Source organism: Anas platyrhynchos, chromosome 3 (genome assembly GCF_047663525.1).
Source record: "Anas platyrhynchos isolate ZD024472 breed Pekin duck chromosome 3, IASCAAS_PekinDuck_T2T, whole genome shotgun sequence".
Taxonomy (NCBI): domain Eukaryota; kingdom Metazoa; phylum Chordata; class Aves; order Anseriformes; family Anatidae; genus Anas; species Anas platyrhynchos.
In genome coordinates, this window is record NC_092589.1 from 42780639 (window position 1) to 42807384 (window position 26746).

General features: G+C 40.8%; 1 protein-coding gene across 2 annotated transcripts in view; it reads right to left on the bottom strand.

The window, feature by feature from the left end:
- Positions 1–483: 483 nt before the first annotated feature.
- The window catches only part of PKDCC (protein kinase domain containing, cytoplasmic), a 34109-nt gene continuing 7846 nt past the window's right edge, over positions 484–26746 (bottom strand). The window contains exons 2-7 of one of the 2 annotated variants that reach the window (XM_005015296.6): positions 20586–20708; positions 17453–17724; positions 14108–14187; positions 13063–13170; positions 4003–4176; positions 484–1725 (exon numbers count right to left, since the gene is read on the bottom strand). In XM_005015296.6, the coding sequence (XP_005015353.5) occupies positions 1640–1725; positions 4003–4176; positions 13063–13170; positions 14108–14187; positions 17453–17724; positions 20586–20708 (843 nt within the window). In that variant the 3' untranslated portion in view covers positions 484–1639. Of the gene's footprint in view, positions 1726–4002; positions 4177–13062; positions 13171–13452; positions 13813–14107; positions 14188–17452; positions 17725–20585; positions 20709–26746 lie in introns of those variants that run through there. The other variant, XM_038177545.2, reaches the window with a different exon arrangement.

Consider the following 26746-nt stretch of genomic DNA (forward strand, 5'->3'; position numbering starts at 1 on the left):
AACTGTGGTGAGACAAGACCTGCTGCCAACCATGTCACTATCAGACCATCCCTCCTGTATAATCACTAGGGCTATGAACACTTCTGTCCGGCTTCCCTGCTCTCCTGCCCTCCTTCTCTCTCTCTTCTTGGTAAAGTACAGAAGAAAAAAAAAAATTTAGCACCACTGCTAATTACTTCAGGTTTTGTTTTCATCCTATCCCCTTCCTAATGTTCCTAATGTTAAAAGACTGGTGCTGATATATCTCAAACCACAGAGAAAGAAAGGTTGCTAAGGTGTTGTTTTATAACGGCCACTTCCTTTGTGACAGGCAAGCCCATAAAGCCACTCCTAAACCCATCCTTCGTGGAAGACACTGGTGCAACCTCAGTTTGTTCCTGGAAATAGTATCCCAGGCTTATGTGACTTACAATGCATTACAGCTAAGTCTTCACTGGATTTCAGCATTTATTTGCGACACAAGAAAACTGAATATGAAAGGGATCATATTTATCTTTTATTTTATTTTTTTTTTTACAAAAATAAACAATTTAAGAAACAAAAGCACATTTTTTCCTGGCTGTACAAACTACAAAACAGTATGACATTGGTCACTTTAGCATTTACTTTATTGCTTTCACTGAAAGCAAATTCTCTAGACACACCATGCCTATAAAAAGCATTTTATATAGAATTAAGGCTAGCATTCAATTACCATTATTGAGGTCATTTACTTCATTCACTCTAAGAATTAGCAAGCGGTGCCTTAGAAAACCAAGGATTTGATGATAAAAAAATATGAATAACTGCAAGATATTCAATAAAATAGTCCTGTTCTACCAGATGGATTGCTTTGCCAGTCTGTCAAAGATGTAGCTTCATGAACAATTCAGACTCGATTCAACAAAAGTCTTAAGCACAGGCTTAATTGTAAGCATATGCTTAGGCCTATCCCTATTCAGCAAAGCACTCAGCACTTGGGTAAGTCCCTAGCCTTTCAGTGGGACCATTCATATGCTTATGTGATTTGCTAGACCTACAAAATGGCTCTTTTAAATTAAAAAAATACAAACCTTTGTGATAACATTGGAAGCAAAAAAGAAAATTAGCTACAGTCTTGCAATTCTAAACATAACCAATTCCTTCATTTTGACAAACACGTTGCTATTGCATATTTGATAAAGTTAACATGAATGCTGATTGTCTTCAGTAATTTTTGATATTTAGCTTACAAACTGATATGTTTCAGTTACTCAGTTGTACGTGCCCAAATAAATATCAATGCAGAGGATACAGACTTCTCTTAGAAATGATCAGTTTCCATCCCTGTACACACATGACAGGTCAGAAAGGTCATGCTAACCTTGGTTAGAAAAGCTAGAGCTGCCAGTTGATTTGTAACCAAAATTACATCCCAACAGTGTATCGTATTTTGTATTTTGCTTTGTTTTAAAATCACATTTTCAAAGTGTTGTTTTATTGCACATTCATCCTGGTCATGCAGGTTATTTCTTTAAAGTTTTGTTTAGCACTCTATAGTTTAGAATGAGTAATAGTGCAATTATCTCCCCATCCACAGCCGTTCTGTACATAACAGCTGCCTATATCTATACACAAACAGCTCTTGTCACTCACGCATCAGACCAAGCCACTTTAGCTGTCAGTCTGTCACTTTCACATATGTTATCTTGTCAGGATCAGGCAAGATATGATTTGAGGCCGTCTTGAAGAAGACAAGCTGCCGACCTGCACGGAATAGGAGAGGAGAGGGAGGAAAAAAAAGGTAATTAGAAGTGATGAGCAAAAAGTTGCCTGCTTTACAGTACTGACATTTCATATTCACGATCATCCTGTACACCATTTAGGCACCCTCTTTCTTAACTTCAACTGTTATAAAACTGAAATGCTTTCACTTCAAGGTGCACTGATCTCTCCTGGGCTCTGTATGTTTATTCTTATGTGATTATGGTCAATATATGGCCGCATACAGCTAACAAGGTACAGGAAAGAGAGGTCTGGAGATTTTAATACAAATTTAACACAATCTTTAAAGAAAAAAATGTATTTAAAGACTCTCCCACTGATATAAATGGGCCTGGATTCAGGGCTTAAATAAGGGGCAGACATTTGGTTGTACAGGAGCAGAATCATCTTTGCACACTCAAATCTTTGCTGTACTGACCAGCACAAGATACATTAAGCATTACTTGCTCTGAAATACCTCTTGTTGATCACTTCGTAGTTCTGGGTTTTTACACATTCTGGAGCAAGGCATTTACTCCTCATACACAAAAATAGATAAATAAATAAATCCATATCCATTGAGAACCCCCTGGCAGTGCAAGACATCCTGCCAAGTCCAGCGTGACTGATTTTAGTAAGGTTTCACTCACTGCTGTCCATGGGAGCTGCAGCACAGGTCTTGTACATCTTTGCTGAACCAGCATCTTATTCACATCCCTATCTACCTGCTCTCCCCCAGACACAGCAATTCCTTGGAGTAAAGGCCACAGAGGTATTCTCCACAACTATTCAACCTTTACCTTCACTCTCTAATATTCAGAAGAAACAGTTGCTCTTTACTCCCAGCCTGCCTCCCTAGGGGGCCCCCATAACACTATTTTCTTAGAAGTATCACATGGCAAACAGGATGCCTCAATTACTAACCAAATTTCCATGCTGGACATTGCAGGGACTCGTGTGCTCACATGCCAGGGATGGCACAGAAAGGGAATGAAAAAAATAACACTTGAAATATGGCTGCTATGCCTCATTTGCTTTTAATATCAAAATCTGAGACAGAAGCTGCTCTAAACTTCCTAGGAATTTCCATGTGACTCATTTCCATGAGTCTCAGAGCCTAAATAACTTGCCATGCTGAAATCTGTGGAACAGCAAGGCCTTAAATCAGCTTTCCCAAGGTTTGGCTCACATCAGTCACCCTTCCTCTCAAAGACAGGAGTAGGGTAATTGACCTGGCTCTAGCCAGAATTGCTTGAGATTGCTCAAGCAGGAGAACAGCACTGTGTGCGTGGAGAAGATGCACAGCAGTCACAGGATGGGAGAGTCCACAGGGCACATGTGCACAACCAGTCATCACGGGAGAAAAACCTCATGCAGACTTCAGTGGGGGATTTATCTCATGAGATGACGACAGAAGAGCACAAAGTTAGTCCAATCCACCTGATACACACAATCATGTCTCTTTTTAGCAGACACTTGTAACATTTGTGTTTCTTGGAGTGCTGTGGAGCTCCCTGAAACAAGCCTCGGTCTGGTTCAGCAGCCACGAGCCAGGATCGATGCTCCATTGATGTTAATCAGCACAGACTGGCTGCCTTCAGGGGAACCACACTGAGACTGCCAGGCCCACAAACCTTTTGGAAAGTGTATTTATCTTTTCAAGAAGCATATTCTGGTAGACAAGAAAATGAGTTGTGGTAGCAAATGGGATGTTCCCCTAGAAGTTCCTGTAGTTTCCCAGCTGAAATGCACTGGGCATTTCCACCTCTAACTGGTTCCCACCAGCACCAGAACATCTCCTACACCAGCTGGGAAGTCCCAGCTAGATGCGTGGGAGAACCTGTTTGGTTTCGTGTCAAACTGCAACAACCATATGAATTGGAAAGGTTTATGTAAACCCAGATGTTGGACCATGGCCTGCACATTTAACTGCAGAAAAAGGTCACAGATTTCTGTTGTTATCTCTGTCGCTGTACTTCAAAATAAAATTTTGAACTCCGCGGTTTGGAAACCTATGGTGCATATCCTAAAGCCCTCTGGTGCCTGCTCCTTTGGGTCTACCAGCAGATTCCTGCTCCTCTGAAGGGAAGCAAGGAAATGTCCCACCAAAGACCAAAAGACCTCCATTGACGCATCAGAAACTCTTCTCTCTTGTTGCTGTCAATGGTGGCTTCCACAGTTCAGCACATCATGCTCCACAAGTGGTACTGAAACTCTTGAAGCAACCAGCATGCATGACTCAGCTGCTGCTGCTCCTCTTCAGCAGTACCTGTGACCTACCTGTCCAAGTTGTCTGGTTAGTTAAGACGAAAGCTTTGCACTGGGAGTAGCTGTCACAGATCTCGATGGCTTCATTGACGTCAAACACGGAGAGGAGGCAGCCTTTGTGATGGTAAGATGGCCAGCATCTGTAGTTCTCATCAGGAATAAAGGCTTCAGGCACCCGCCTATACTCTGAAAATAACCAGAGTAGAGCAATCGGTCTGAAAGCTCTAGCAAAGTGCTTGTTCTTAGCAGGCAAGGTTATTTTAACAGCTTAGGAGAGGGTATATATGATGGAAAAGGTGACTGTACCAGCCGCATTTCACTCCCAAACGTGTTTATAGCTCTGCACCTTACTTTCCTTTTACTTTCTTCCTTTCTTCTCACTTTTTTTTCTTCCCCTTTCCAGAAAGTGTCTGTAAATAAACAGTCTGTGCACAAAACGCTTCCCCACCGTGCCAGTGAGGCTCTAGTCTTACCAGGATTTTTAGGGGAAGAATGTCCCATTGAACCAAGAGCATCCACTCGAATGAACCGACTGGCTGTCCTACTTCTCAGGGAGTGAGACTGCGGGGGGGAGCCCCACCAGGCATCCCCAGCCCTCCCTTGCGCTCACAGCAGCATGCTATTTTTCTCCAGCCCCTTTAGAGAGGGGAAGAAAAGACAGCCTTTTAATTAAGCAAACTTTTTTGTTTTGCTTGCTCAGATGAGCACAAAAGGGGAGTTGCTCGATGGGCCCCTGAGAGGAGGAGGGAAAAAAAAGCTCAGGAAGCATGTCGGCATGGTGGCTGCCCTGGCCTCCACGCTGCCTGGTGCTTTGCTCGTCCCCTTGGCTGCCGTTCAGTCTCCCCTGCCTTTATGAGCTCCCCTTGTTCTCTGTTCACAGCTCCTCTCGGTTTCCCAGCCGCTTATGGGGGTTTCTCTAATGAATGAACCAGCAAATTAAACTAATCATTTAGACACATCTCTATTTAGCTTCCGGACATACAAACGGATGGTTCCCTCCTGTCTCTCTCCCCCATCCTATTCAAAAAATAAATACATTCTATATTTCTTCTCATTGTATCTGTTATAGAAACTAGAGATGGCTGCCCTGACTCACAGCCTATTCTTCATTCACTTTCATTTAGGCATTTTCTTCCTGACATTGCAGATACAGCCTGCAAACATTTCATTTTAGAAACACCACCAAGTGCCTGTGAATCTAAACTGCTGGTCTTTCAATTGGGAAAAGAATTGCACACCCACAAGTGCTCATTCATACTGCACAGTCTGACACAGTGTGAAACAAATGCAGTAAGTACATTCTTTTTTAGGCCTGACTCATTAAAATTATCATAAGACACACTCACAAACAGGAAGCAAAATCAGAGCTGATCATGTCCCACTTACATCAAAGGCAAAAACCCCTTTCATTAATTCAGGAAATGCAGACACACTCATGAAGAAAAGAAAAAGACTAATTAGTTTCACATTAGAAACATTCATTTCACCATCAAAAATACATATGCAGTCCTTTTGAAGAAAAGTTGCCACATGCATTAAGCTGCTACTGACTAGCTAGGTAAAGATCCCTTTTTTTTCTAATTGTTGTATCAGCCATATAGCAATAATCATAACTGAATGTAAGTGAATAATGTTCTCTTATCTCTGTATGATTACTGCTGAATATTGATCAGTGCCTTACAACCAAGGTCAGTAAAATGATGTGTGCAAAAATTTGCAAATTAAGCTTGTAAATGTGAAATGACAGAGGAGGACCAGCAATGACTGTAATGGCAAAAGCAGGGTCCTGGCTCACATGGCAGGAGGGGATGCAAACCTCCCAGCTGGTACCTAGGGGCCCAAGCAGCCAAGGTGGATGCAGCAGGACCCTCGGGGGAGCATTCTGTTGCGGAGGAGCAGAGGGCAGGACAGGTGAGGGTGTGCAGACATCCCAACCCAGCAGGGTGCTCCTGCCGCCCCAGGAAGCCAGCACAGGATCCCTTCTGAGATGATCACAGTCAGAAATTACCCGAAACTCAACACAATGCCAGCTGAGTGTTGGTCTGTGGAAACTGCATTTTTCTCCAAAACTCACTTTATCTCGAGTAGGGCAAGGTAGCTGCCTTCGCCCCCTACACACCAAAGGCAAACATCCCTGGAATCTCTTGTTTACGCAGCCACAAATTAGGGAGCTGACCCCTGAACCCTTATTTGCATGAGTTGAGAAGAAGTACACTTTTCTCACATGAAGTGCAACGAGAGAGAAGAAGGACCCTCTTGAAGCATGTCCCTTTGATGGAGATGTGTCCTTGCAATGACCAGAGCCTCCTGCTGCTCCTTATCCCCCACCAGCCCCAGCCAGCTGAGAGAACCCTCACTGTACCAGGCCTGCATCACCTCCTCACATTCAAGTCCAATTTATACCAGAGGGAAATGTGCTTGTGCATGAGAGACCGAAACGCACAAGGAACCCAAACATCAGTACTCATTGCATCAGTTTAAAGAGCTGTTCCCCTCTTACATAAAACCTGTTTGATAAATCACAAACAGGAGGAAAGCTCTCCTGTGCAGTTGCTGTGCACTGCCTTTTGCATCCAAAATGTTTCAGCCCTTTGTTTCTTGTTTTTGGAAGTCAGTAAAGCCTTTGTGGTATGTTGTGTGAAATATACCAAAACAAAAACACTGTGGAACAAAATCGTCTGCTGTTATGAATGCAGGGCAAGTCAGACATCAAGGCCAACCACACCAGATCCCAGTGATGGAGCTGGGCTTCCCCCACACCTTTAAATGATCATCCTGGTCACCCCAGTCCAGTTACTCGCTCAATTTAGCAATTCCCCACTGGGTTAGAGACAGCTCTAGCTCAGGTTTTTGTCCTGCCAAGACCTGAAACTTGCTTAAATGGAGTCCATGGAATTTGAAGGCTCACGGCAGTAAATCACATCATAAAAAGGTCAAAGTTCTGGTCGATTTCCAGACTAATGGTGTTTAAAACCAATAAATACTTGCCTAATACCATAAATGCAGCCATAAATTTACACTTTTGCATATGTATACATAGTTTGACACAGAGTATATAAAGTCTATCAAGGCAAGGAATAGATCAGAGAAATGCACGACACTCCTACTGCTATCGCAACAGATAAACAAAAAGCCTTTTTTCCATCTACTGATTTTGTGAGGGCTGAAGCAAATAAATGTAATGCAGTAAGCCTGATCTTGATGTCACTTATGACAGATTTACTCCAGCTTAACATACGGGAGCTGATTCGCTGCTCTCAGCTAGACAAATAAATCCTACCGGGAAACATTTTTCCTGCCACGTAAACATTTTGATAGTTCAGAATATCTTGCTATACTGCATCTGGGCAAGTCTCAGAAGTTTTGCTTTGCAATATTTTTAATAGTTTTAAAATGTTTTTAGAAGCTTGCTCTGGACAATCAAAACACGCTGTTTTAGTTGGTCCAAAATCTTCTTAAAATTTTCTTACAGTGATAGCCATCCCCACAACAGCCACAGCAGTTTTCAAAATGTGTGCCTTCTCGTGACAGGTAAGACAGGCAACGTAAAACACAATCTGCAGCCTCACTGCCGGTGCAAGAGCTCCGAGAGAAAGCCAGCACTTGAAAATCTCATTCTAACGTCTTTCCATCAAAAATCACCTGTGTTGTCCCAAAGCTGACTATAATCTATAAACATACTCATTTTCACTCTACTAGACTGAGCCATATAAATAACTCCACAAGTATATTATAAACTATGTGAAACCGCCTGTGGTTTCCCCCTTTTAGGTTGTTTGAGTCACCCTAAATCTGACTTTAATCAGTCCTAATGACCGTTTATTTCAGCCACAGCAGCCAGATTGCACTTTTACTACCAACTACAGCTACTCGTTGGAAATTTGCCCAGTTTTCTTTTCTAGTTATCACCTGGCAATACAGCATGGGTCAGCGACATTGATGCAGTAAAGTTCATCCTTGAAAAGAAATCATGTTACTACTCCTTTTCTTCCTTCCTCCGATCCTCAACAATGGGAAAAAAAAAAAAAAAAGCACACTGGCAGTCGAATCTGGATTTTCTTTTAATTGCTTTCTTACAAGCAAGCAGAAAACAGCCTCATCTTGCCAATCATCTTAGTGAAAATAGCACAGAGCAGTATTTTGCTACACAAATGGTCCCACAGATTCCCAGGGAAATTAAGGAATGCAGAATCAGATCCTAAATAGATAGTAATGCACTTATGTTTTTAGCATGTTTCGTTTTCTGCTTAAAACTTCCTCATGCGTCAGTGCCTCACATTGTTGTTCTGACAAAAAGCCTCACGCAGCCTCACGTACTGTTGTGCTAGGGAAAGTCAGTTTTTGTGTACCAGAGAAAACAGCCCGCTAGGTGTATCCTGTGTCTCTGTTTTTAATCATTTCTGACAAACCCCAACTGTTTAGAAGGACAGGAAGGCCTGCCAGGACACGGATTTGCTGTAAGACCGGGAGGTAGCACCGCTGCTCTGGCGTGCGTTTTCATCCTTTGGCTGTTTCATGCACGCAGCCTGCAAGCTAACGCTGCCTCTTCACACGCACCTATTGTGCTCACAGTAGAGCCATATTTAAATAGGTATGTGTGGTGACACCACAGCACAAGTAAATAAGAACGGCATGTTGTGACATTTTATTCCCATTCACATTACACGGTGGGAGTCATCTCCCTGCTGCAGTGAGGAGTCCTGCTGCACCCACCAGCCCCTGCAGCATGCACCGCTCATCCCATGCAGCTCCTGCAAACCACATCTGCCCCAACCACCTATACATGCAATGAAGTTGGTAGATGAGCCTGAAGGTGCATGGGGTCATGTACGTTGGGTATTTGAGCTCAAAGCCAGGTGCCAGGTTGCCCACGTGACAGCCCTCTGCAAGACGGAGGCATCCTGCCCGTGCACCATTCCCTCTCAAGCCCACTACAAAGCAGCCTTGACGTCCCTGGGATTGAAACGCCAAATGCACAAGTGCAAGATAAAGCAGGAATCCGGGCTGCAAGGACTGCCATATGTTCCCAGCTGAGCCTGCAAGCGCCATCACCAGAATACTTTTGGTCTCCGCGTTTTGGCCTGCCGTAGGATATACAAACAGCCTCCAACAATATTCCAGTGACCTTGCAAAATTTCCCTCTCACACATACACATGTGCACAAACATACACACCCTGCTTGACTCCAATAATTCTTGGGTAGATTTACAATTTCCTAAGCAGGTTGCTATAGTGACCCTGCAGAATATTTTCTCAAAACACTGTTGTACTGTAAATGTTTACATACAGTGTAATCCTGCCAAATTGTCTTAAGACAAAGGAAAACATCAAGTGTCTTTGCTTTATGTCCAGCCTTCCAGCTTTTTTAACATTGTGAACGTACTTTCAACTAACAACAGACGCTAATTATGCCTTTCTGTGGACTTGCACACCCTTAGGCCTAATAATGGGTCATCTATTAGCTTTAATGAATAACAAAGCTATCGGATTTACTAGTGTTAGCTGATTTCACGCATTTCTGAGTAAATTCTGAGCTAACTGAAAGGCCGGGGCTTAGCTATAGAGCCAGACACCCAGTTGGTACAAATCAGTGTCACTCGACTGAAGAAATACAAATTTTGATATTGAGGCAGGGCTTTGCTGATCAGCATCAGTATATTTCTTATAGTTTTCTTAATCTTGATAATTAAAGGAACAACTTAATCATTTTAGATAACATATGTCAAAGAAAATACATGGTTTCTGGTTTAATTCATGTTCTTCTGGATTCTAGCAGAAGAGACCAAGAGTCAGCAGAATATAAAAAAAAGTATTTGCTCATGGTGTTTTTTTAAACACTGTAATGTTCCTGTATCAACATTAACAGTAGTGTGATTTATGATTACAGAACACATACATAGCTATCGAATGTCTCCCGTGCCTCTACTCTGTTTCTTAGATACTAAAGCAAAGTCCAGAGCATAATATAATTTACAGCACTATAAAATGTTTTACAACTGGAGCACAGTGAAAGCCTAATATCCAAGACCTTCTGTAATATGACTATGTCATCTTGTTAAACTTTCTTTATGGGAGCACTAGAGTTGAGAATTTTCTTCATGTCACTTCCCCACCGATTATCAATATCACCTTTCTCACTTCATGTTGTTCACAGGAAGAGGTCTTCCTTTCAAAAACATAGGTTCAGATAGATAACAAACTGTTTCCTAAAAGTTTATGTTTTAGTTACAGCCTTAGATCATCTGTCCAAGATCATGATCTCTTCTTTCCTAGTAAGAATTTACAATGCCTCATCCAAGGCAATGCATAATTCAAAACATTTAGACCTAAGACAATTTCTGAAGCACCATTACTTGAATCATCTATGTTTTTTCTTTAAGAAACAAAAAAGTTGCAATTCTTGGATTTGAATTCTACTCTAAGATTTCAGATTAGATCTTACACCCGGAAGGCCTTCTTTTGTCACAACCCTTCAGATGCCAGAGGAGACTAGCATAGTTAATTTTTATCATGTTTATTACTTGAGATAGTAAAATCCTCAGGAGACAGTTGCCCTGTAAGATTTTCATCATCTGAAGCAAAATTGATGTGGACTTGTGCCTGCCAGTCTTGGCATACTGGCATACAGATGCAAGGCTCTGATTAACTCTGATCTGGCCTCAGAACCAAACCATAATCTCTAGTTTAATCTTAACCTGGCACTGGATTGAAAAACACTCTCCTTGAACTTTCATTATGTTGCAGAACAAGATGGGAAAGGTTTAAAAAATCCCGTAACCTCAAAAAAATATTTTTGCTTTGTTTTCAGAGAATAATACAGGGTCCTCCTAGACCCCAAACAGGGCCAAAGCACTACCTCAGCTGACAACATGGGCAATTATCGTGGTTGTCCCTTTTCACCTATCTTCCCCTCCCCTACCCATCAAGAGTTATACAAAATATTCGACCTGTTCCACCATTCAGCCCTAGTTTTGCTGGTCAGGAAGCCAGCTCAGCTGGGAATACCTGCCAGTGGGAAGAGGACGACCACTTGGACAGCAGTCTTTTCCAGCTCCCCTATCATCCTCTTCTGTAATTCCACTGTACCACAGAAGAATTCCTCATTTACTGAATAATCCCTGGACTGAGGATATTAAAATGAATTCTAGCATGGTATTACAAGTCAAATATTAGTTGAGGGAGGAATGTGCTCGGGATAAAAGTGATACGAATGAGGAGGCTGAGAGGGGTATTTTCACCCTCACAGTACAACTTCTTCATACTTTTCTGGCAAGGAAAAGGAACCTTAAAATAGAAATAAATTACAACTCCTTTTCTGTTTGGTTAAAGTAGCTTTAGAACAAACAAGAAACAGGCCTGCACATCTTAAAGACATGTCAGCTAAGTCTGAAAACATATCTCATCTAAATGTAATTTCCAACAAGATATCTGATTTCTCAGGTTTGCCATTGGTTGAGACCTTTTTCATCTCAAGGAATTCAATATTACACTCATGGTCTTTAATTTAGTGCCCTTTTAGACTGGCCAAATACAATACACAAAGTACCGATGGATTTTCTACATCCTTGCTTATGCTGCAGAGTGCTAAAGGCCATAAGCAGTGCCCTAAAAATGAAAAGGGCTACTTGCACAGAAGGGTATTACTAGCCATGAACAAGGATAGTGGATTCCGCATTGTATTCTCCAGGACTCTATGGAATTAAACTAACACAAAAATGTGTAATTATTATAGTAGCCAAATACACATAGAGTGCTGCTCCATATGAGTAGAAACTTACATTTACTAGTGCTGTCCTAACTTTTCCTCCCTGAGACACTTTTATAAACATGACAGACCTCTAAAATTCAAAACTTCATATTGTCCTGATATGGCAGTTAAATCTGGAATCAACCAGTATCACAGAAAAACTTCAGCCCTCCTGGCACTTCTTCAACAAAGGACGTGTTTGTACTATCGATTGTACTGCTGAAAATAATTTTGCTGTGTTGACAGGCATCACTCAGCACAGACCATGATGAAAAGCTGAAAATTAGAAAGTTAAATGAACACCTGCAACAATTTTCCTGCCAATTTTACAACAAAATAAATATTGAATTATTCTGATAAGTGGGTCAAATTCATCCCTGGTGTCATGGCCCTTTGAGGTTAACAGCGCTACGACAGGAATGAATTTGGCTCCCGTGTCTCTTTCACGGAGAAAATGCTTCACTGAACTTTTGAAACCTTCTGTGCCAACATTCATCTTCATTTAGAACCCATCTTTCCTTCTTTACTATGCTTTTGCAGCAAAACAGCAATTTTCCTATCAACTTGCCGTCAATTATGCTGACAGTTTGACATGAATATTGTACATACACAAAAATAATTTGCAAAACAGATTTCTCAATTGTTATATTTAACAGGAATTTCCTTCATACATAATCTTCTTTGACACGTTCAATTCCACAACCTATTCTTCCAGGAAGAACATGCATCCCTACATGTCCCAGCTGTTTAAATTGCATCTTATATACCTGTGGTGCTGCAGAGATTTTATTAGGAAGAAAAAAAAAAAAAAGCTGTATGCAACTTCATTTTGATCCTGTCCTTTTTTTTTTTTTTCTTTTTTATTGCAAACAGTGCTTTTCTCTTGTGCAGCAAGCAAGAACTTTACTCTTCCAATCTACAAGTGCGTAAGTTGCAAGAAACTCCCGTAAGTCTCAGGAAATCCACAAAGGGTTAGGGTATCTTTATGGGATTCTTATTTCAGTCTTGGTTTTGGGGTTCAAAAAACAGAAGAGAATTGTGTGAGTGTGATGAAACACATTTTCTGCAGACCCTCTATGGAGAGCCATGATCTGCTGGGCTTCCTTTTCCCCATATAGCCTGTTTATTTCTATGGATGCCCAACCACCTCATTCAGTGAGAAGGGCTTCAGATGGCACCAAGGAAGCATAAAGCAGACAACTGATTATCATGTGCATGATTTTAAAGGCCTGTAAGCTCCCTGTTTTCTGCACATTTTTTCCTTTCCAACCTCAAATACAAGACAAAGCAGAGTCTCTGATTTCAAGTTTCAAGAAATACTTTACCAGCTTTCGGTATCCGGGTGGTGTTCTGTAGGTACTCTCCACTCTTATACAGATTCAAAACTCTTTCTAACTGAGCAGCTGTTTCATCTATTCCCCAGTGAAGTTCTCCTTTAGAAACACAGAGAAAGCATGATTCAGATGAGAAGCAGCCTTCACAAGGCTAAAGAGAGGCTGCATTCAAATAAAGCCCTAAGCATCAGAGCCCAGCAGTGTCCTACTCCGTGACAATGTTGTGATGTGGACACGAAGTCTATTAGCTACTACAAAGTGACCACCAAATTGGATTTCATACCTGACATGAGCTAGGCATGTCAAAGGCTGGCTCGTCCAGATGGGAAGCCTAGGCCTGCGGGCAAAAAAACGCTGCGGTGAGCTCCCAGCACGGGATGAACCTCAGCCAATACAGGGAACTCCAAAGGATTTGCTTGCTAATTAGTTATAGCCTGGCATCATACAATTCCCTGTGGAATACACACAGTGCAAGACACAAAGCCCCTAGAACAATGCACCAAAAGCTCTCAAATCAGAACTGCAGGCACATGTGGCTACTCTTGTCCCACAGGCACTACCTTGGCTATTAGTCAAGGTCTATGGTAATTTCACTTGCCTCTGGCCTCTGAGGTATAAAAGCACCAACAGTACCATTGGCAACAGGGAAGTATCATGTCTTTATAATTACAATTCCTCTTGCTAGAGGCAGGGACTCCTCCAGATGCCACAAGGAGCTCCACACTAAGGACCGAGCTTTCCCTGTGGGACGGAAGAAATACAGAAATTGCACTCTAAATTCAATTCACTCCTGTGCAGAGGTGTCAGGAAGAAACACAGACATCTGTGAAGCATAGTTAAAACCTCAAAATTTAGAGTTCTGTGGTATATAGAGTCATTCTTGCCTTCTTTTATGGGGGAAAAGTAACCCTGGATATAAAAAAAAAAAAAATCTAATTCCCTTACAGGGAACAAAAAAGCAGTATCTTCTATATCCCCCGTGTGACACATACAGAAAAAAAGAAATATTTGGCATTAACCCATTCAGTGTGGTTACCTGTGGCATTGACTATCTTATCCAGCAATGGTCTCAGCGAGGATGGCGCACTGTGTGGCAGAAGATACGTGAAAAAAAACCTGCAAAGGAAAAGTAATCCATATTGAAAAATATAAAGATTACAAAAATGTGATAACTCCCAAACAACATCAGGAATAAAATTATTATTGCTTGTAAGCTGTTGACCTATACAAGAAACATAATCATATTCTATACTGAAATAAATACATAGCTGAGTATTCACACAGCTGTCTGGCATACCTAGACCATGCTGTTATGTACAAGGCTGCCTTGTAACTATGTGTAAATGTTCCATTAATGCAGAAATTTGCTATGAAGGCCCATGGATTGTGATTCTTTGCAAAGCTGCCCGTATCTTGACATGCTACAAGAATGCTCACAAACCTCAAGGTTTTTTCAAGGCTTAAAAGTGCATAAATCAGATTTCTGCTCATTTGAAATAACTGACTTGTTTTCTTTTCTAGTGTTTTTAGACTGTAAAAATTAATAGTCAGGAGAAAACCTCCTGTTGTTTCTGTGCCACTGCAATTCAGAACATCTTCTCTGTCCTCACCATTTATCTAAATTCATGACGCATTCATGTGGATAGCCATATTAGGATGTATACTCTCCGTTTTAATATTTTTAATTGCAAATGGAAAAACAATATGCCTTTATTTCACATCACTGAAGTATACTTAACTACACATTGTTCCTTTAAATTTCTATTACTCTCCCAGTATTACTAACCATTGCAAACTCAGTGTCATAGCAACGCAAGATAGAGATGGACAGTTCAGGATCTGACAATATAAACAGAACTATCAGACATAAATATTAGGTAATGAGCATAACAGTAACACAATTGGGAAATTGCCCTGCTTTACATCTAACCTGTGAAGCAAAGTAAACGTTTTTTCATATACAGAGACCACATTGTCAAACAGAAACCTACAGTGACTCATACTCAGGAGTGAGACTAGCAGATGTCTTACACAAGCACAAAATAAAAAAATTGAGTTACTGATAGCAAAAATTGATCACAGACAGAGGTATTATTGCGCTGACATAGTTCACTTACACAATGAATATTTCTTTGAGATTTTAAATCCCTTTTAATCCCTTACAAAAATAATATTTATAATTTTCACAAGCAGGTAGATTTTCCTAGCCATGAGTATGAAATAGCCAATATAAATAGACATGGAACCCTAAAGAGCAACATAACATTTGTAACGAACAATTTACCTAGCAAATTTAACCTTATTTTTCTGCTCAGAGAGTACCCATAATCAGAGTCCAATTGATTGTGTACAGCTCTTTGCAAAAACTTGGTAGCTGCCATTTATTTTCCTAAATGCCAGATAGATGCAAGTTGTGGAGCTCGTTGTTTTTCTGTGGCTATACAACTTGTCCTAATGCAAACAACCACATGAAATTCTGAAACATACAGGCACTGGCGCCTGCACAACTTAATTATATGAACATTTATTATTCATAGATTGTAGGGTCAGTGGCATCATTTGTGATCTACCTAACACAGACTGTCAGATTCCTTTCAGTCTGCTCCTACAGCCTTTTCCTCATTTCTTTTTTCTTTGGAGAACTATCTGATCCTAATTTAAGAATTGTCAGTGATGGAGATTATCCTTACTTTTAAAACTGTTCATTGCTTTTAGGATTTTCCCCTGGACATTTGGAGGAAAACCCATAGAGACGGGTTTATGACAGAAGGTAACAATCTGAAAATTAAGATGTGCCAAGGCATGTAGAGATTTTTCTTCTCAAAATATTTCCTCTCTTTTAATTATTTATTTAAAGAAATTGAGTAGGTTGCCTAGTTATCTTTTCAAGGCTAAGGCCTATTATGTTTTAAAATTACAAGGTTTTTATGCATTATTTGGCAGACTTCTGCTTTTGACTTCTACCTTACAACAGCTCAAGGAACCCTTTTGCTGAGCATAGGCAAAGAGTACTCTTAATTTCCACCCGTACAGCTACAGAATGCATGAAAATATGCAATCTAGCACCCTACAACTACTGAATCGAAGATTTTGCCTTCTAATACAAGTGCATAGAGTCTGTAGCCAATGCGTCTTCATTGACAATTGCAGCCTCCTATAGGCTGAATCTGCTGTTGAACAAAAAATGATTGTCTCCATCACGTGAAGTAAAACCAGGGGCTGAAACCACTGGGATACTGTGTGCTGCATGCTGATGTGCGGTTCAAAGGAAATGTGAAGAGCTGTAATAGGAAAAGACTGCTTCCTTCAGTGAGACCGGCAACCTGCCCCAAGCCCACCACACCGCAGACATATCTCCATTTAAGTCTGCAATGGACTGATGCCTATTTAAGGTTTCTTAGCCAGACCAGTAAAATGGTCTTAACCAGAAGTTAGCTAGCTAAGCAGGATCTTTAAGCCAAGCAAATGGATACGGAAAATTTTGCAGGACACACTAAAATCTGTGCTGCACAACTGCAGATGCCTGTCATGTGGTGCAGCCCATTTCAGTGTGGTCAGCTAATGCAACACACATGCTGGTAAGCACCCTGGGACCAAAGCAGAAGACTGTCTTTGGAGAAGAGTCTCCTCGCTGTGGTCTGGCAAGGAGTGAATGGCATGATACTTGAAAGGGAAGTCAGTCTAAGAAATGAGCGCAGCATTATGGTATTGCTTTGAGATTCTCCATCCTCATATCTGGATTCCCTTAAACATTGAAGATGGATGCTTCAGCCAAATGCTTTCTTCCACACAGCTGAGTGGTCCATCATGAATTGTCACCTCTGCACCCCTGTGCTGTAGGCACTAGGAGCATGTCACAGAACCCTGCCCAGCACGGTGGCACTGGGGACTGTTATCACCCTACCAAAGGCAGACTCCAGCAAGGCAGGGGAGCACCGAGACAAAGTGCAAGACAACAGCTGAACTCTTACTCTGCCTCTGAAGCCAGCCCTATCCTAAACTGGTGGTAAAGAATGTATGATAACCTTTATTAACTCACACCAGAGAACAACAGTGAGAATTGCCTCACTACAGAGTTAATGGGCTCCCATCTCTACAAGCACCTCGGTTGTACTCATAAAAACCTGTACTTGTACGAAGAACTCAGTGGAATTAAATCAAAATAAAATTAGACTAAGCGGTGAATCACACTCAAAGCATGCAAATATATTCCCAGTATGAATGCTAGGTTATGGTATTTTCCCAAATGAAACGATTATTCATAGATCTTGGATAACAGATCTGAGACATTTATTTATTGATGTGAATAACCATAGATGCTGCTGCAGGCTTTCTTCCCATTTTAAATTCCCTTTTACCTTATAGAAAACTGATCAGGTACCTGTAAGCATTGTAGAGATTCCTCTTTTCGTTCATGTTTTGGCACCGACCCTCGACAGAACAAGGCAGAGTGAAGTTTCTTGCTGGGAACTCCATAAAGCAATCACTGTTACTGGTGCAAGAGCTTTCTTCAATACTGGCATCATCTAGATCTGTCACCTTCAGCTCCCCATCCACAATCACAAACTGTCGAGGGCGAAAATCCAGTAATGTCACAGAGCCAAGAGGAGAGTGAGCCAAATAATGCAAAAGCCGAACTAAGCTGAGACATATCTGAAATGCAAAAACATGAGTACCTTGTGTTATTTTCTCAGTACAAAGTATATAAATGAAACTACTTTAGCTGAAGATAGATTCATAAATACATGACTTAATATGGGCATTATAACTTATCCTCAACACTGAACGTTGCAACTAAGGTATTTTTCATAGGATTAACATAGTTGATTGTAAAGCCCTTGGAGACTTGAAACAAAAATAAGCTTCTTTACCAGTGCTTTCCCACACTATTCATGAAGCACAGCTCATTGTTGCTATTCTTACTTTTAATAGAAATAAAAGCCTTAACTTTTAATAACACATTACATACAGGCCCTGACCATGCAGCCTACAGTTCTGCTCTGTACAAACTCCAGGTCTGGGATTTTGGCCCAAGTGCTCTGCTCCTGCTGCTCAGGCTCAGACTGCAGAGGGTGTCTGTATTGCCTCCCTATTGATCACGCCTTTTGGCTGCCATTGTAATTGTTGTCTCCTGTTTTCCCTTGTGTTTGTCTTTTCCAGGGGAGAATGAAGCAAATACCCAGAACAAGCAGCTCCATGGCTCCTCTGTAGCTCTAAGGGTGAGTGTCTGCCATGGTGGACCCTCACGTGCCATTTTGAGGCTGGGGTAGGAGTTCTGCACTGACGCTGCACTTTTTAATTGCAAGTTGGGAACTCGAATAACTATCATCAGACAGGAAACTCACTGAACGCTGAACTCAGTTCCCTTACCAAAGTACTGTTTCCAATTCATGCATTCCTTTAAAATCCACCACATAACATATTAATGCAAAAGTAGCATTAATATGAACACAGTTAAATACTGGAATTTTTATTCTATGTATTACACTAATAACAGGTCTTATTCAGTCGAGCAAGCTTTTTGTTGTTTGTATATGATCTTTGTTTTTCTTAAAATACACTGCCAATGCCACATATATTGAAGTAGTCAAATCAAAATTCGATCTCTGGGCATAAACAATATGCTCAGGGGAGCACCTAAACGCATACTTCATAAGAATGCAGAGGCTGAATATGTCTGAAGTTCCAACTCACAGACCACATGTCTGTGGGACATTAGGACTACCCCACACTTCCACAATCACCTCCCTGCTTGACCGGACTGGAACATTTTTATCCTACATAAATGATACCAAAGCTTACATGGCGATGCCTGTAGTGTAAATGAACACAGGCGTAGTGATGAGATGCCGGACCTGACCTCCCTTTCCTCCCTCTGGAAGTACACCAAATTCCTGTACATGCTATCCCACAATACGCTGCATATAAAGGCACATCTAGCCAAAACTAACCTATAATACACATAGCTTTGACTGCCAGCAAAGCCAGAATTTAGCTTGAATAAAAATACAGGTTGTTGTCTGAAATTATCACCTTTTCTCAAACACCAAAAAGATACTGGTCCTGCACTGGCAGGCTCTCTGACCAGACCCCTATGGACTGATGGCCTGCATACCTACTGGGAGTCTGGAGTGCGAAAACCCCTGTACAACAAACCTTGAGCAGACAAGTGACGTCTGTGCTCTGCATCACAGCTCTGCTGAGGGGAGCAGTGCTGCCCTGGGGACAAAGCTTGCTTCACAGTCCTCCAACACCAGGAAATCATTTGTAGGAATAAAGTCAAGCCATTTATTTAGCCCTTTCCAGGACCTGGCCACCAATATGCTTCATGTATCAAGAAGGTATGATTTTATTTCCTCTTTCTTCTCTGTGTTAGTTGAGACCTAGACAAGCTACTGAGCATGAAATTATCTAAGACAGCACTCCTTCACCTCCCTTTGCAAATGCTTGCTCAGAAATATCCAGGCTAAGGGAACCTTCCCAGTTTATTGCCCATAATCTAACGTATCTCTTAGTAATTGACCAGACATGCAGTTGCCATCACAGTCATTATTTACATTCCATGGATGAGATGAGACAAAGGCGAGTCCTCCTTTTAGGGAGCTGTGACAAGCACCTCCACCATTTATTACAGATGTATTTCTTCCAGAAAAAGGGAGCTGAAGTTGAGCTCTCTTGCCTTTCCCAGACGTAATTCAGAAGGCAGCATGGCCAAAGACCATGCCTGATAGACATCTTGCACATAGCCACCCAGCCCTGAGAGAGCACCAAACTTAATAGTACAGATACAGGCTGTAGCACACTGGTTAGTCCCTGAGCACAGTCAGGGAGCACTTTTCATTTTCTGGTACAGATGTAGCCATACAGCTAAAAGTGTTTTAGATGAAAACTGCTTCTGCCTTGAAGTGTCTTGGGGAGTTAACCTTAGCCGATTACACATCTCAGTATACACTGATCGAGACAGCACTGTCTTGATCAAAGCATTGCTGCAGTCTGGCTTCATTTTGGACAAATTAAGTGTGACCTTCGTGCTCCTGGTAAATTGCCAGCATGGTGGACAACCTGGCTTTCAGATTTGTGTACATTGATTTCACTCTCCCCCACTAAAAGACGAACAGAACAGGAAGCGGTAGAAAACAATTATAAAATCAACCTAGGATAATGATCAGGATAGAAATGTAACATACTTCTATTGTTTAAATTCCAGTTGCAGAGCATAATGTTTAACACCAAAACTGCTGGGCCTCAAGCTTTAAAAAGTAAGAAACATTTACAGATATAATATAAAAAGCATATACCAGCTACAAATAGATAACATCGAGAGACAAAATAGCACAACATCTTAAACACTAGGGAAAGGGAGTGTTAAATTCTGTTTCTAAACCAAGACATAATCACAAGCAAAGCAAATGCTTAATAAATATGAATTATACTGCATCATATATAACCTCTGTTTCATGCTGGATGTTCATCACCCTCTTAAAAGTCCTTTTAAAAGAACAGTTGTTACTTACTCGAAATCTGTCTTCCCAGGAAGTCTGTAAAAGCTGAATCATCTCTAACGGCGAGCCTAGTTCAGTGATGGTTGTCAGTGTGTCTGGGATGTCATTGCTATCTTGGTAACAATAGCCATAGAGCTGAAAAAAATCATGAGGCAGTATAAGTGTAACATATCTTGGCACACTTTTACTTTTCTCAGTGGATGAGGTGCAAAATAAACATTTCTTACAAGGCATTTAATTGCCTTAAGTCCTCCCCAACAGCTTTTGTATCCTCTCATTTGAGGAATGCTCCCTTGAAACCCCCAAAGGAAGCTCCTGATTAGCTAGCACAGCCTCTGTAGGCATCACACAGCTCAAGGCAAGCAAAGTGGCCCCTGCACACCCCTCCATACAGGATTTTATCCCAATAAATGATCAAGAAAAAACAAAAAAAAAAGTCCATTAATGCAGAAACAGAACTTTATGAGAGGAAAATTAGCTTAGCCTATGCAATACCTGGCTAAATAAGATAGATTCTTATTTTTTCTTTAAATAATACTGCTTAAAAGACATCACAAAATATATTTTAATTACATTTCTATAGGACTACTATTTGTGCATATAGTGGCAACACGTATTTCAACGAAACACAGCTTGAAAAGCAACTGAAATGCCAAAACTTATCTTTCACCAGCCAGAAACTGCTTCTTGCAATACTTGATGGACTTTCATGTGCAGTACCATTAAAGAAGGGCAAATATTCCAAAACAATACCTGCCAGCAGATCCTTCAATTTAAAAGAATTTAAATGGCAATTTCGGCCATGCTCCAGCAGCACCTTCTTGCATTTGCTCTCCAAGGGCATCCGAATGATTAATTTTCACTTGCACAAATAATTGCCCAAGAAGAACATTTAAAGGTTGTGGGGAAGCAATTTCTTGCTTTATATGGAGAGGGACAGTGTCTGACACAGCTATGGGGACAGGCTTTTACACACTCTGTGCCAATCCCTGGCAGAGAGGCAGTTAAAGGAAACTGATAAGGATCTGATTGCAACTTTCCAGCCAGAACAGCATGCACATGAAATAAAATTAAATGTAATCTCTGCCCCCAGTCAAATAAACCTTACAGTAAAAGAGTCTGTGTGGGGAAAAAAGCACTTTAAAGGACGCTCTTAAAGTGTCCTGGTTCTATTCATTCCTGGCTTTCCCTGAGTAATCTCATTTTTTCCAAACCAAGAAGGTTTGGAAAGGGAAGCTGACAAGGGTCTCCTGTGAACTGGGGGGATGTGGATATGGCCCCAGAGAAGTCAGGCTCATCCAAACAGCAAACAGAGCAAATCCAGCAAGAACGCCAAGAGCCAGAAGAGTGAGTGCAGCCACTGGATAGAGCAGGCTGAGGCTGGCAACTGCCACTGCGAGCAGGTTTGAGTATCAAGCACATTCCTACAACTAGTGACCCTCACAGACAGAAAAGCAAAGAAAGAGGCTAAAGTCAGCAAATACATGATTTGTTAGGAACCACACTGCTTGCTCTGACTATAGCTGTCTGCATTTAAATGAAAAAGTGTTCCAAAAATGCAAGTGAAGTAAACAATTTTTCTTTTTGGTGTAAAAATGGCACTGTATTTCAAAACAGCTGCTTAAACACGGACATTAACCTAAACAAAAAAGAGCTAGAAGATTTTATTCTAAAACATGCCAAAAAGATTTTGGCATCGATGCAGAACAGAGGATTTGTGATGGATGCTGATAGGAACGTTTGAAATGGGAAAACAGACCTTTCTCTTCACTGCCCCAGCTATGACAACAACTGCAACAGCAATAATTTTTTAAGCTAGAGCCATTCAGATGGGACTTGAGTTTGTTCCTTGCCATCTGTGACACAATTTTTGTGCAGCTTATATTCAGAAGTTAGAAATGTGTGTGTGCAATCACAGATGATCACAATGGCACAAGTCTGCTTAAAGCTTCTGAATAAAAAAAATAATTAAATGGAAATGAAAAAAATTAACACACTATATATTGTTTCTCAGAGAATTACAAAATTTTCAGCATGGAGGGATCATGAGCTGGATTCTGCAATTTTTACTAGGTATTTTTCTTCTCTCATGTGTGAGGGCAGACAAAAATCCCACTTATGAGTGTCAGAACCTAACATTTGTTCCTCTATCATCTGCAGAAATTAGCTCTTGTCTGTAGTACACAATACCAAGGGATGACCAAGGGATACAGTCTGGGAAACAACAGTATCTCAATAAATGTTGATTCACAGTATCTGTGAACACAAAAGAGTTACCAGTCTTCCTTAGCCATTCTCAATATTTGTGAAAACTACTCCATAAATAGAAATAAGGAAGACAAGCAGAAATTATATATTAATTGAACTATTAAAAAAAATACTGTGTATACATATATATATACACTCATACAAACAAAATAGATAAATCAGTCTTTCTATGTGCAGATGATCACAAAAGTAGAAATCAATTACAGTACCTATCTGTATCTATTTTATCTCACTCCATGAATTCCCATAGTTATAAAAATTTAGACTTGTTCTCAGGGAGCTGGAACTTTGCTTTAAAGTCTTTCTTTCATTTGGGTAATCAATTTGTACCTTGGCAAAAGTCCTCACTGTCTGAGTATCTGAGTGTTTGGGGTATATTTTACTATATTATTGCCCATTTAATCATTTCAGTCACTGTGGAAGCTTAAACGAGCTGGTCCAGTTTGGTTCTTTATTCTCAAAAGAAAAATTTCTTGCGCGAGTACTGCTGAACTTCATCAATCTTACAGCTAAAAACACAGCGCTGAGTAAGTTCATGTAGGTCTAATTCAAAAAATATATAATCTAACCTGAGCTCTTTATTGCTTTTACTTAAGTGAAACCTCTCCAGATGCAGTGTTATTATATAATTATACAGAGTTATAAAAGCACAGAAGTTTGAGATATAAAGGATTTATTGGGCCACATTTATACTTTTTTGAAATGAAGTCCTGAAACTAAATGCAAAAATGCACATGTAATTACATGGTCATATTTGTATGTGCAATTACCATGATTACAAACTGGGCATGTCCCAACAGCCAATTAAGCATCTAAAATGGTTACATTCATCCCCTCCTGATGAACCACCACCCAGAACAGACGCTACAAAATACAGAATATATATATATAGATGCAAAATGCTCCAGTACTTCTCAGGCCTTTCATTTCAGAAGTTGGCTTATTAGCACACAGACACAACACGTAGAGAGGTATTACCCAAAACACTTTTTTTTTTTTTTTTTCCCTTTTTGTTTTTCATCCAATCCATTTTAAGGTCTGAAATGAGACAAAATGGCTTGTGTTCCAGACAGTGAAGTAAGAAGCAGAGCCGGATGCATAGAATAACAAGAAAAATAACCACATGGGGAAGCTGAATATAGTTGGAAGCCGAAGATGATCCAAAATATCTCCTCTATCTGAAATCCCGTTAGGCCGGACGTCAGTCTCAGTGTCGCAAAGCTACACTTTAGATATATTAGAGTGATGGCTTTCATACGCCTTTGCAGCATGGTTCCAATTAAACGAGTGGAAAGAAATACAATCCCACATCTTTCTGACATATCAAGTCACTGCATTTAAACACCACCCCAATATATTTTTGTGTAGAATCTAATAGCAAACAGTCACAATATCAGGATGCCTTGCTTTCTGTTTAGAAAAATGGAAGCCAAATATGAAATGTTTAACTGTTCTCACATCATATGCCGTAACTCATTTAGGGCAGTCCTATTCACAGCATTCTTCATGAACTGTTTGGGTTTCCTCAGCCACACAGGCCCAGTCCCACATGCCTCCACGCACCCGGTGCTGCCACAGGCCTCAGTGGCTGCAGACATATGGGGACAGCCCCCAGGAAGCTATAGGGCCCCCGGGTAGGAGCCCACGGCCACCGGCTCGGGCTCACCTCCCTCCATAGCCAACACAGGACAGAGGTGCCCCTCTCAGGCAAGCCAGTGGGGGAGGCAAAAGCAGAGGTCAGACCCCGCACAAAAGCCAACAAGCTTACTGTATAAAAACACAAAATAAAGGAGCTTATTAAGCTGTCATCAGTGGGGTAAGTATAGGCAAACAACAGGCCCTCCTGCATCAGCGTAGACACCCTCGCTGGGCTTTCAGAAAAATAAACGCCAGGGCAAAGCCTCGGCCAGAGTGCTATGTGCCATGAACTGAAGGTGCTCAACCAGGACAGATGCCACACCAGTGACCTCCCAAGTGAGGTCCCTGCTGGCTCCACTCCTCCCAGGTTGGGATGCATACTCCTCCTATGCCTTCCTAGTTTTCAGCCCTTTGTGATCACAGGTTTTAGATTGTTTTCTACACACACACACACACACACACACACACACACACAAAATTCCCCTGCTTTCCCATATGAAACACAAGCTCTTCCCCACTGCAGGAACCATAACCTGGAGGCCACCTCTGCCACAAGTAGTACAAGTGACAGGCTCAACTGCATTACACCAGAAGCAATTTCCAGAGGCTTCATTCTCATCTCTTTCAAGAAGGACTTGCCCAAACTCACAATAGAAAAGTGCAATTAAAAAAAAATAAAATATGAAGAACAACAGCAGCCAACACTTTCCACAGCCTGTTTTCCAAAACACATGGATGCGTGGTTACCTAATGATGCTGGTTGCATCAAGATTACATTTTGCAGTGACTTGGGGCCCTGGGGAAATAAAAACACTCACTGATACTGGTAGCCATTTGACAAGCTGTTTCTTTGGGCTGCTACGTGTCAAAATGAGAAAGGCACATTTTAGAAGCTCTTGCTACTTCACTGCTATCAAAATGAACATAATCCTTTTGACTCAACCAATTCCTGTATTCACCTTTCCTTCCTGGAGCACTGGGACAATCCCTGAAGAGCATGACACAGGATTTACCAATACATAATTTGAGACATTTATGTCACTCTACGACCTAGTGATTGCTCAGGCTTTAAATGTTTCTATCTATTGCTGATTGTACACACACATATAAAAATATATAGTTTGTGTGTACATAGATAGATTTTTTTTTCTATATAATATATATACATGCTATTTGCATTTATATTTATCTATATTTAAATAAATATGTATTTGCTACCCCTGCTCATCCCAAAAGCATCTGCAAACCTGTAACATGCCTCTCCCTAAAAAAAAAAGGACAAGTTCCCTGAAAGTCTTAACCTTTATATTAAATATTAATCTAATGCCTACCATGCTGCTACAGGATACATAGAGATGCATGAGAAATTAATGCATTTTCCTCATTGAAATCTAGAAATCAAGTCCTGCTGAGCTTCTCTTGAAAAAGATGTTTATACTGAGAATATTTAACATCGCTCTGGACTGTTGCAGACTGGGACCAAAACTGGATGCTGAAAGCTGAGAGGCAGAATTGCTGCTGCTGCTGCACACTGAAACTGACAGCAAGCAGGGGCAAATTTTAAATATTAACTCTAAATTCACAGCTCTGACTAGGCTTTTATTTATAAACGTGTTATTATTAATAGCACTGAACTCAGAAGAGCTAGAAGGTACAGGAATTCCATACCTGGTTCTGTTACTAAACATGGAAGTACATTAATAGAAAAACTGGAATGCATTATTTAGAAATACACACATATGTATATCTGACCGTATCTACTGGTATATCCACAGATACCTCTATATATTTTGTAAGTATGTGTGTGTATACGTATCTATATATACCTGCTCATCTGACATATATTATGGTGGTTATAATCTTAGGATTTAGTAACGTTATCTCCCTTTTACTCTCCCTGCTTTCCTTATAGCCTGAAGTGGAAAATTCTTCTACTAAAAACATTTATAGCACTTTGAATTTGCATTGCACTGCACAAGCTCAAGGCCCAACCCTGCAAATATTTAGTCACACAAGTAGTCTACTCTTGTAAAGCCTTCCAGTGAAGACAAATAGATCACTCATACAACCACAATTTCAATGGGAAGGCGCTGATATCACTGGAGGCGCAGTTCATTATCTTGTAAATAGCCAGACCAGAATCTACCCTGACCTCCATCCACAGCAGCTGCATTCAGTTCCACTGCCCCAGAAGTTTAACCCTTAATTATGACATTATTTTGCATTACAAAACGATCAAACAATCTCTGTGCACTTTGTGTTCAGAA